The following is a 12174-nucleotide window of genomic DNA, read 5'->3' on the forward strand; positions in this document are numbered from 1 at the left end:
TTGGTTTACGTTACCACATGTATTGTCCATTGCAAATTAAATGAACCTCAAGTCAGTCCATTGCCATGGATACCTGGAGTGATGTCACAGGTAAGGACAAGGCAGCGTGAGTTTGACCTGTTTTGCCAGATGAACAATGCTTGGGTGTAAAACCACATGTATGCATGAGTGTTTGTGCGTGTTGGCATGTAGTGTCAATGTTGCAAACCAAAGGTGGCAGAAAAATACAAATATTAGTCTATAATCATCACAAGAAAGAAATTGAGGCCATCATTGTTGAAGGATGTCATCGTTTCACCACAGCATTTATTTTATTAACAAAATAATGGAAATTAGTCCACTAACGTCCCCATCCAATGGAAACAGACGGGTGGGGGGTTAGGGGGATATGTAACCTGAAACCATTATGAAACTTATCGTCAACATCATAACAGTGCACATCCACCCATTCACCTCCCTTTGTCCATCTATGCACTTTATATCTATGGTCCTCTCATCTGCTACAAGGCTGTAGTTGTCATCCTCTTAGTTTCTCTTTAAAATAATGATTTGGTGTAGGAATGTTACCATCCGCAATGTCACACCAACCATGTGACGTCACATTAAATATAAAGTTGCCTTTTTGGTACATGTTCCAGAAAACCAGACTGTGAAGGAGGATGACAAGTAAAAAGAAGAGTCCCTTTGTATTTATATCCACACATTCATGCATGCTACTCACTCACTCAAGCATACAGCAAAGGCACTCACACAGTCATGCACACACACAGCTCTCAATATGTAAGAGTGAGTTGGTCTATCGAGAGCAAGTTGGTCTTAAATTGGTCTATTCCATCATTTCCATGGATACAATAATTTTGGGATGTCAGTCATGGAAACCATATTTGGAACCAAATAGAGATATTATTTGTGGAAACCACATTTGGAACCAAATAGAGATAATATTTGGGGAGGGTGGTGTAATTAATTATAACATCGAAATACATCTATTACAATTTAGCTAACAAAAACAAACACACTGCAACTAAGGCATGCAAAGGCACAAGTACCTACAAATAGAAAAGTGTCCATTCTTCTCCTAGAATAAGAAGAAACAAAATGCAAAGGCCCCCCCTTTAAAAAAATAAAAATAAAACCTTGGCCGGTTAAAACAAAACCATTTTAAAAACAGTGAAAAACTCCAGCCTTAGTGACAGTTGTACAAATATTTTACACAAACGTTTTCTACAAGGCATTTTAAAACCTTTCAGAGATCAACATAAGTTAAGGTTAAAAGAGACGTTCTCTACAAAGTGTCCATGATCCGCCCCCCTCCAGTCACAGATGTCCCCAAGAAAGTCACTGAGCGCACTCTGGCCACCACACTGCCTGTACAGAAAGAGGGTAAAACAAAATGTTTAGATAACGCCCCTGATATGCTAGGTGCCTTGTCATAATGCCGATACAATCCCTTCAGACATACACACCAGGTTAGGGGGGGTTTATTTGGGCATCTGGGCAATTTATTTGGGCAATTGAGCATCTGTCCAGGCCTGACTCTAGAAAGTCTTAAAAGGTCCCGAACAGTTATTCCGATTCCCACGTAAAATAGCCTTTTGAGTGACCGAAACAATCACCCAAAATATTTTTCTCAATAAAAATGCTCAAATTCTTTCTTTACGAATTTCTCGCATGTCAAATTACCAGGAAGTCTGAAAAGAAAGACTGAGTGGGCGGGGAGCTACAAGGTTGAGTGGGTGGAGAGCTCACCTTCTCTGACAGTTCTTTGAAAACACCTATGGTGAGCAGTATTGCAGAGATTATTTCAAGCAAATTTGCTGATACACAAAGCAACAAACATTACAATTGCATACATCATCCAATCCTGTCATACATCACATAAGGTTTAACAAATTATTTGTTTAACCAACTGTTTGGTTATTATAACAGCATCAATATAGACAAAATGTTGGCTATATCATTTTGCTAGGTAGCCCAAATAGAATTGTCAGCACTGTTTATCATGCTAGCTAGCTCATCTTGGACAATTTTAGTTGAACATTTGCAGGGTGAAGTCAGGGTACATGACATATATACAGTATATTGACTGTCAGACAATATTAAGATATCATAACTATCAATGATGTCAAAAAGTTTATAGGAGTCTCCCGTTTTACATGTTTCATGATGTAAATGACAACTGCGTCAGAGTTTTGAGAAACCCTTTCTTCGCTTTTGTTCCATGCAGGCTGAAGACCTAGCTAGCCAGTAACTAGCGAACACCTGACACAGATGAAAGCGGAACCCTATAAGTATATTTGCCTTACAGTGCCTTCAGAAAAGTATTCATGGTGCAGAGGTCTAAGGCACTGCATCTCAGTGCTAGATGCATCACTACAGACCCGGGTTTGATCCCGGGCTGTGTCGCAGCCGGAAGACTCATGAGGCGGCACACAATCGGCTCAGCGTCATCTGGGTTAGGGGAGGGTTTGGCCAACCAGGATGTCCTTGTCCACTCGCACTCTAGCGATGGCGGGCGCAGTGCATGCCGACTTTGGTCGCCAGTGTACTGCGTTTCCTCTGACAAATTGGTGCGGCTGGCTTCCGGGTTAAGCGAGCAGGGTGTCAAGAAGCAGTGCGGCTTGGCAGGGTCGTGTTTCGGAGGACGCATGGCTTTCGACCTTTGCCTCTCCCTAGTCTGTACGGGAGTTACAGCGATGGGACAAGACTATCTACCAATTGGATATCACGAAATTGGGGAGAAAAAGGGGGTAAAAAGTACAACAATGTGTTATGTTACAGCCTGAATTCTAAATGTCCCGTGTAGCTCAGTTGGTAGAGCATGGCGCTTGCAACGCCAGGGTTGTGGGTTCGATTCCCACGGGGGGCCAGTACAAAAAAAGTATGAATGTATGTACTTGTAAGTCGCTCTGGATAAGAGCGTCTGCTAAATGACTTAAATGTAAATGTTAAATGTAAATGGAACACATTGTATTTTTTTCTCAACCATTATTGGACATTTTCCAGTACATATGTGCCCATTATACATTTTGTGGTATTCAGCAGGATAAGTGCACCCTGTGTGTGTGTGTCTAGGTCATTAGACACCTTTGGACATGCACCTGTCTGGGGAATGGGCATGTATGTTTATTTTTGTACCATTGCTATGGCATGTTTCTATGCCCTAATGTGAAACCAAACTACAATTTGTGCAAAGCAAAAAGATAATGGTGGCTAAATCATTAACATAAAGAAGAATTACTATGTGTGAGACGTAAGGATGAAACCTGTATAAAAAGTGTGTGCCAAGACTGGAAAGGGAATTACTTCATGAACCAGCTCGGCTTATATTACTTTGTAATAAAGTCTAATTGAACTCAGACTCCGGTATTTGAGAAATATTAGAGACAATATTTCCACGACATAAATGGCGAGCTTGCCAGGAGTGGCGAAAAGGGACCAGAGACGGTGAAAATCTGCAGCTGCGGAAGGGCTTCTTGGATGAACTGCACAAATAAATGGCCACTTGATAATAAAAGGTAAGCAACGTTCTTGCCTATAGTATAGAGTTTGTGTGGTTCGCTCTGGGGACCTGCCTCAGCGGTAGGTCACCAAGTGGGTCCCTCCAAATTTGACGAACCAAATAAATATTGGGAGCTTTTTGGTTCAATGAAATACATGCAAAATAATGAGGGGATAAAAAGCTGAGGGTTGCAACAGTGAAAACAGAGGATAGTAATTGGTGTGTGACCACTGCAGAAGGAGATTTATGTGCTTCATCTGTCTTGACAGGCTCAGTTGAGTGGGGTTATTCACTAATTTGTTCAGGCAGTTCATCTGACCAGTTTGTTCAGTCTGTTTTGAGTTGTGACTGTTGTCTGATTCAGTTTGACTGGACTTATTTGTTTAGACCCGTTTGAGTTTGAACACAAAACGCAACCCATTCATCTTATTCAATCAGTCCGAGTTGGGTGGGTCATTCAAGTCATCCAGCTCGCTCAGTCGCTCATCTGGGATGGTTGTTCCGTCTCGTTCAGGTAATCTGTCTGCCCTATTGACTGTTCTGTACAATCTAGTTTGAAGTGGCAACCGTCTATCTGCATGGTCAAATAAAATTATATATAAATTAATTAATAAAGCCTGTGCAGACATATTTATTTTCCTGTGGAATCCACGTTATAAATTAATTGAGGACCGCTCAAACAGGAAAATAAATCTGTGGTTACTGCTTTATAAATTAATTGAAGACTGCTCAGACAGGAAAATAAATCCGTGGATAGCGCTCTAGGGTAAATGTATCGACAGGTAAAACCCTGTATTATCAGGTCGCTTAGGAAAGCGTAAGAGGTGTGAAAGTGAGTGTGTAAGTTCTCTGCTGTTGGTGGGGAAGGGAATGCGCACCTCTCCCGAACCGTTGCTTAAAGTGTAACCTGGTAGGGAGGACACACCCAGTCCTACACTAAAGGGGTGGACTGTGAATGGTACATGAATAACCATTGAAGTAATATGATACTAGAAGTTTGAATAGTTAAATAAAAAAAATACATGAACATTATAGTAAAATAGTAATAAATGTCAAGATGACATCAGTGATTGCCCGGTAAGGCCATTAAATTGCATACTGTGTTGCAAGGTAGAAGAATATACAGTACAGAGAAATATAGAAATTGGAACATTTGAAGTAAGAATATACTCAAAAAGAGAGAACAATTATAAAAAACTAGAGACAGGGGCAATAACCAATAGACCGAGTACAATAATCAGAGAAAGAAAAATAACGTGGATATAAATTGGAGGGAATAGGTTGTGGTCAAGCCATCCAGGGCTTAAACAGACCTTTAGAAAGATTTAGCCCTGGACCTGTAGGGAGAAATCTAAGAAGAAGAGAAAGAGAGTGGTTTTAATAAAGTGAATAGCACAATAAAACAAAACTAGGGAGTGAGGAAATCTAAAACACCCTAGACACAGTAGGGAGAAGTTTAGGAACAATAACTATTCATATGTTGACAAATAGCCCGTTTCTCTCTTTAATATGGAGCTAGAGGATTTTAAAAAGCCATGGAGTCGCTGAGAGAAGCGCACGACAATTCTACCAATTTGGCTCAAATATGGGAAGAATTGCACAAACTGGATAATATTGGGCAACATTTCCCTGCCGAGGGAGAATTCAAATCAAATAAAGAATTCAGGGAGGCAATGATGACTTGGCACAATCACATAAAACCAAAAGCTCAATATACCAGCGTATTGAAGTTAGCATTCTATCAGCGTAAGTGCACGAACCGCACTATTTGAGTATGGATACTGTTAAATGGGGTACTTAGTAAAATCGCTCAGGCTATTTTGTTCAGATTTCAAAGCACTAGTTTGGATGTACCAGAGTGCAGAATAACTGATGAATTTACAAATGCTCAAAGCCGGGTTGAATATGGCCGGTGTCAGTAAGCGTCAGGGGAAATAATGTAATTTGAATTATTGCCAGCAGCACAGTTAGTAACCAACGTTTTTAACAAACAAGTAAAGAGCCTAACCAGCTCTGCGAGGTGAGTAGAATGGAGAGTGAAAATGTATTCTCTTGTTTATGTCTGGAAGTAGCGATAGCTAAATTACCTAGCCAACTTTAGCCAGTTAGCTTCGGTGCTTGACTGCCTTGTGTCAAGAAAATAATTATGCATCAGAGTTTGGATCAACACTGCTTCTTAGCAGAGCAGGGTTGAGTAATCCTTGAGAGAATCAAGGAGAGTGGATATTAGGTAACATATTAAAATGGGCAATATATAGGGGCAAGAGCACGAATGATGTTTAAAAATATTCTAACTTTGTATCTTTGAACACCGCATTCAAACAATTGCTAAAAAGTTGTAGATTTGGGGGTTCTGTGTTGATACAATATGTAAGGTAGTGTATTTGTTATTGGCATAAAAAGACGAAGAAACTCATATGCCAAACATCGCCACATTAGTAAACTATGTGGTAGAGCAGGGTCACATGGAATTATAGCTATGGTAAAGTACAAGCGGCGAAACAAGAGAACATATTTGGGGGTTTTGAGAACCATGTGACTCAAGAAGAAAACCCTAGGAGTTTTAGACTCGTGAGACTATTTTATTTAATTCTAAAAAATATTTATTGAATTGATGAAAGGGAGGAAGAGATTAGAGTAATTAACGTGGCCTCCCTGTGAACAGAAGTTGTTGTTTTGACTATAATTAAAGAAAAATTGTTCTCTTAGTAAAATAACGTTAGTGGAAAGACAGGTGGAGTATGGTTAAGATTGTAGAGAGCTTTCTGAGTTTAAGGGAAGAGATGTAGACTAGGGAAGGTAACAAGAGTTAGTCAATTGGAAAGGAAGAATTTCGAAGTTAAATTCTTTGGATTGATAAAAAAAAATTGGCTGATGTATTTTCTACATTTTGGCATTACACAAGTTAATCTTAAAATAACATGTTTAATGAGTGTGAAGCAGTGGTTAGTAATAAAAAAGATTGATGTAAATATATTGAGTGTTGACAGTATGTGAATAGTAATATGTTAGTGTTTTTTATATCACTCTAATGATGTGATATTTTAGTAATTTGAAAAGCTGAGGTTTCAATACAAGGTTAAATGATGAGTAGAGGGATTGAGCGTTGAGATTGTAAAAAAGATTAGCTGCGGTTGAAAGCAAGCAGGTAGTGGGATATTTTAAGTAGCGGTATGAGAAACATTATTTGAAAGTTTCTGATGGTCGTTGCTTGGTTTTATAGTTGGGTAACACCAGTGAATTTGAGCAGGAATTGAATGTATTCTAAAATTATAATCTGTTTCCATTATGTAGAAGCGTGTCCAGTAATAAAAGTAGAATGAAATAAGTATTGACTATTAAGCTGATAAGACAACACCAGCTTTTTAAAGGTTCTACATTTGTTAAACAACAGTTTTGTATTTTACTAAATTAATGCAACAGGTTAAACTGATAGGATTACCAGAAAGGGGTTCTGGGATTGTTTTTTTTAGCATTTTCACATTTGGATGAAAAGCATACCCAAATTAAACTGCCAGCTACTCATCCGCAGAAAATAAGATATGCATATTATTAGTAGATTTGGATAGAAAACACTCTGAAGTTTATAAAACTGTTTGAATCATGTCTGTGAGTATAACAGAACTTATTTAGCAGGCGAAACCGAGGACAAACCATTCAGAAATCTTTTTTCGAGGTCACTCTTTTCAATTAGTTTTCATTGGGAAACCAGATTTCCACTGAAATCTGGTTTCCACTGATTTCCACTGAAACCAGATTTCCACGGCTTCCACTGGATGTCAACAGTCCTGAGAAATTGGTTGAGGTTATTCCTTTGTTGGTTTCCACTGATTTCCACTGAAACCAGATTTGAACGGCTTCCACTGGATGTCAACAGTCCTGAGAAATTGGTTGAGGTTATTCCTTTGTGTAATGAAGAAATATGGCCACCTTGAAGTCGAGTCACTCTAGGTGTCCTGTTTGATCGAAGCGCGTGAGCAGAAGGCATGCTACGGTTGGTTTTAATCCTGTATTGAACACAGATCATCCCGTCTTCAATTTTATCGATTATTAACGTTAAAAAATACCTAAAGTTGTATTACAAAAGTAGTTTGACATTTTTTTGGCAAAGTTTACAGGTAACCTTTGAGATATTTTGTCGTCACGTTTGAGCAAGTTGGAACCTGTGTTTTTCTGGATTAAACGCGCCAAATAAATGGAAATTTTGGATATATATAGACGGAATTAATCGAACAAAAGGACCATTTGTGATGTTTATGGGACACATTGGAGTGCCAACAACAGAAGCTCGTCAAAGGTAAGGCATGAATTATATTTTTATTTCTGCGTTTTGTGTCGTGCCTGCAGGGTTGGAATGTTGTCTCTCTTTTGTTTACTATGGTGCTATGCTCAGATAATAGCATCGTATGCTTTCGCCGAAAAGCCTATTTGAATTCTGACATGTTGGCTGGATTCACAACCAGTGTAGCTTTAATTTGTTATCTTTCATGTGTGATTTAATGAAAGTTTGATTTTATAGTAATTTTCTTAGTAATTAATTTGAATATGGCGCTCTGCATTTTCTCAGGCTTTTTGCCAAGTGAGACAGCAGCGTCCCGCCTAAACTCAGATTTTTGGATATAAATATGAACTTTACAGAACAAAACATACATTTTAGTGGCAATGAAGGAGATGGGGAACAAAGTGAAAATGACATGGCTTGGGAACACCTCTCGGAACCGGGGGTCGAAAAGGGGAAGACTGGGCGAAAGCATGAGGAGGCTTTTTAGGGCTTTCATTTTTGTGGAGTCCAGCAGAAAAGTATCCTGGAGGCATAGAGTCAGGTGAAGAGAGAGTGGGAATTGTCATGGTCTCAGACTTTGGTTTATGCATATATAATTATGCATAGCTTATCACATTGTTAACTGTTATTTTTTGTGTTTCTCATTGTTTTGCAAGACTTGTGCTCTTAGAAACCAGAAGGAGAAAGTGGAGAAACTAAAAGCAGCTCAGCTGAAGTGAAGGAAGTCACCAGCTTCAGCTGGAATGCCATTCTGTTGTGTGATGAGAGATAGAACAATCTTATTTCTATGATCACACCATACAGAGGCCATCTGACTTTTTAAACCTCACGGAAAGAAGGTGAAAACCTGAACCAAGACCAGAGGTTCCCCGTCCAGTGATCCCAGGCGACCAGGTTTACATCCGAGTGTTCCAGAGGAAGTGGAACAAGCCAAGGCGAGAGGGTCTCTACAAGGTGGTCCTAGCAACACGAATAGGTGGAAGGAAGCACCACGTCGTAACATCTAAACCACTGCACCAAAGCTCCATGGGTGATCGAACGACCATTGAGCCCGGAGGGAACGAAAGGAGAGGATGCTGATACTCCAGGCAGGAGTCCGGAGGGAACGGAAGGAGAGGATGCTGATACTCCAGGCAGGAGTCCGGAGGGAACGGAAGGAGAGGATGCTGATACTCCAGGCAGGAGTCCGGAGGGAACGGAAGGAGAGGATGCTAATACACCTTATCACAGCCAATAAACTCTAACTGTTTTAAAGTCACCATTGGCCTCATGGGAAAATCCCTGAGCGGTTTCCTTCTTTTCCGGCAACTGAGTTAGGAAGGACACCTGTATCTTTGTAGTGACTGGGTGTATTGATACACCATCCAAAGTGTAATTAATAGCATCACCATGCTCAAAGGGATATTCAATGTCTGCTTTTAAAAAACCCCATCTATCAATAGCTGCCTTTCTTTGTGAGGCATTGGAAAACCTCCCTGGTCTTTGTGGTTGAATCTGTGCTTGAAATTCATTGCTTGACTGAGGGACTTTACAGGCAATTCTGTGTGTGGGGTACAGAAAAAGTCATTCAAAAATTATGTTAAACACTTATTTCACACAGAAAGTCCATGCAACTTATGTGACTTGTTAAGCAAATTTGACTCAAGACATTTCCGTTGTACATTTGTTAATTTGTACGAATTTCTACAAACATCATTCCACTTTGACATTATGGGGTATTTGTGTGTTGGCCAGTGACACAAAATCTAAAATGTAATTCAGGCTGTAGTAACAAAATAAGGAAAAAGTCAAGAGGTGTGAATACTTTCTACAGGTACTGTAGATGAGTAGAGGAAACCTGTACCGTAATTTCTGGACTATTAAGCGCACCTGAATATAAGCCGTACCCACTGAATTTTTTTAAAATATGTATTTTGTACATAAATAAACCGCACATGTCTATAAGCCGCAAGTGCCTACCGGTACATTGAAACAAATGAACTTTACAGAGCCTTTAAACGAAACACGGCTTGTAACAAAAATAAATAGGCTTTTAAACGAAACACGGCTTGTAACAAAAAAAAAATAATAGCAGTAAACAGTAGCCTACCAAGAAAGTCAAACTTCATTGCGGTGGCGATTGTTTTGGCTTTCAGTCGGATCTGCACAGTTGAAGCACCTTGGCCGTCTGATCTCTGTGTGTTGACCCAGTCTTCAAGCTCATTTTCTAGTTCGGGCCATCTGCTTTTCTTCTCTGAAAGCTTTTGTTGTCTTTTTGCACCAAGTCAGTTCCTCACACTGCTGTTTCCAACGTCTTATCATCGACTCATTAAGGCCAAGCTCCCGTGCAGCAGCACTATTTCCTTTTCCAACAGCCAGATCGATCGCCTTCAACTTGAAAGCTGCATCATATGCATTTCTCCGTGTCTTTGCCATGATGAGGGTGAAAAATGACTACCGTAATCAGAATGATGGGAAGTTTGAGTGCGCTCGATTTACGTCACATTATGTGACGGTGCTCAGTTTTTTGGCGGCGTGAATCTTGTGGAGAAAAAAAATCATAAATTAGCCGCGTCATTGTATAAACCGCGAGGTTCATAACGTGGGAAAAAAGTAGCGGCTTATAGTCCGGAAATTACGGTAATTATATTTTGCTGACACGCTGAACCAGTACACTAACTACTAGCTATGTAAACCATGCCCCTTTGCGAACACGCCTTCTGCGATGTTGGTTACAAGGTACTTGTTGGTACTTATTCCAAGTGTTTGACATGGGGTAGGGAACCAGTAACTTTATGATCAAACTTTATCAGTGTAGAAGCAACTGTAATTTTTCATACTTTGGTAGATCTACTTTGATCTGGTGTCTTCCAAGTATCATCAAATTTCATGAAAAACATATTGACTGTTCGGAACCTTTATTACAACCTTTCTGTTAATACTGCACGTAATTAATTGCCTTTTATGAACAGAGTATTTATAACATTACGTTATACACGCTAAGTTATATTTAAGCAATAAGTCACCTCGGGGGTTTGTGCTATATAGCCAATATACCACGGTTAAGGGCTGTTCTTAGGCACGACGCATCACGTCGCAAATGTTATAAATGCCTTACTGCTATTATAAACTGGTTACCAAAGTAATTAGAGCAGTAAAAATAAATATTTTGTCATACCCGTGGTATACGGTCAGATATACGGCTGTCAGCCAATCAGCATTCAGGGCCGAACCACCCAGTTTATAATTATGTTTTGCCTACCCTAGAAGAGGCCACAGTCCTTCAGGTTGTTCTTGATGATGACGTCGGTGACTGCGTCGAAGACAAACTGCACATTCTTGGTGTCGGTGGCACAGGTGAAGTGGGTGTAGATCTCCTTGGTGTCCTTCCTCTTGTTCAGGTCCTCAAACTGACACTGGATGTAGGCCGCCGCCTCCTCGTATGTGTTGGAACCTGGGAGAGACGGGGCAAGGAGAAAGTGAGCGAGAGAGAGTGAGAGAAATACCTATAAGATTAGGTATTTTAGGGATATACTGTCTGTTTTTTCTTCACCATTAGGAGTTCCTGAGATGTTAAACACTTTTCCAGGTGTTGCGAGATCTAATAATCTGCACAACGCGACTGCAATTAAGACGACTTGGAACGCACTGTGTGTTCGAGTCGATTGATCTGAGCAAGACTTCAGATTCACCAGAATTTTGAATTCAAGATGATTTGTAGATAGAGTAACAGATGGTGTGTGTGTGTGTCTATTACCTGCGTACTCCGGGTAACAGATAGTGAGAGGACTCTTCTTGATCTTCTCCTCGAACAGATCCTTCTTGTTGAGGAAGAGGATGATGGAGGTGTCTGTGAACCACTTGTTGTTGCAGATGGAGTCAAACAGCTTCATGCTCTCATGCATCCGGTTCTGAGGGACAGAAAGATAACCACACAATGCTTTTAGTTACATGTCCAGTGGTCCCATTATAGCCTGGTCCCAGATCTGTTTGAGCCGACTTGCCGGGAAAATGACCATTGTATTGGCAAGACAGCACAAACAGATCTGGGACCAGGCAGGCTAGTCTAGGCTTGGACGGTGTACCGTATACAGTGGCTTGCGAAAGTATTCACCCCCCTTGGCATTTTTCACATTTTATTTCCTTACAACCTGTAATTAAAATATATTTTTGGGGGGTCTGTAAGAAATTGTAATAGAGACTGGAAACTAGTAATAACAACATTTCAACATAAGCCATCTTTTATACAAAATACACATACTCCTCATTTCTCTTGGACATATGCTGGACTTATTAAGACACCAACTACAGACACACACAATTCCCCTCCCCCATGATAACCACAGACACACACAACTCAAGGTTGGAGCTCAAGACAAAGAACTATCTCAGGAACCAATGGAACGTTGAC

At 40.1% G+C, this 12174-nt stretch overlaps 1 protein-coding gene across 2 annotated transcripts in view; it reads right to left on the reverse strand.

Annotated features, from left to right (window-relative positions):
* Positions 1–273: 273 nt before the first annotated feature.
* LOC129862316 (guanine nucleotide-binding protein G(i) subunit alpha-1) overlaps positions 274–12174 on the reverse strand; it is a 73907-nt gene continuing 62006 nt past the window's right edge. For both annotated transcript variants that reach the window (XM_055933826.1, XM_055933827.1), the window contains exons 7-9: positions 11521–11674; positions 11026–11217; positions 274–1368 (exon numbers count right to left, since the gene is read on the reverse strand). In XM_055933826.1, coding sequence (XP_055789801.1) covers positions 11027–11217; positions 11521–11674 — 345 coding nt within the window. In that variant the 3' untranslated portion in view covers positions 274–1368; position 11026. The remainder of the gene's footprint in view (positions 1369–11025; positions 11218–11520; positions 11675–12174) is intronic.

This window comes from Salvelinus fontinalis, chromosome 9, assembly GCF_029448725.1.
Source record: "Salvelinus fontinalis isolate EN_2023a chromosome 9, ASM2944872v1, whole genome shotgun sequence".
In the NCBI taxonomy this organism is placed as follows: domain Eukaryota; kingdom Metazoa; phylum Chordata; class Actinopteri; order Salmoniformes; family Salmonidae; genus Salvelinus; species Salvelinus fontinalis.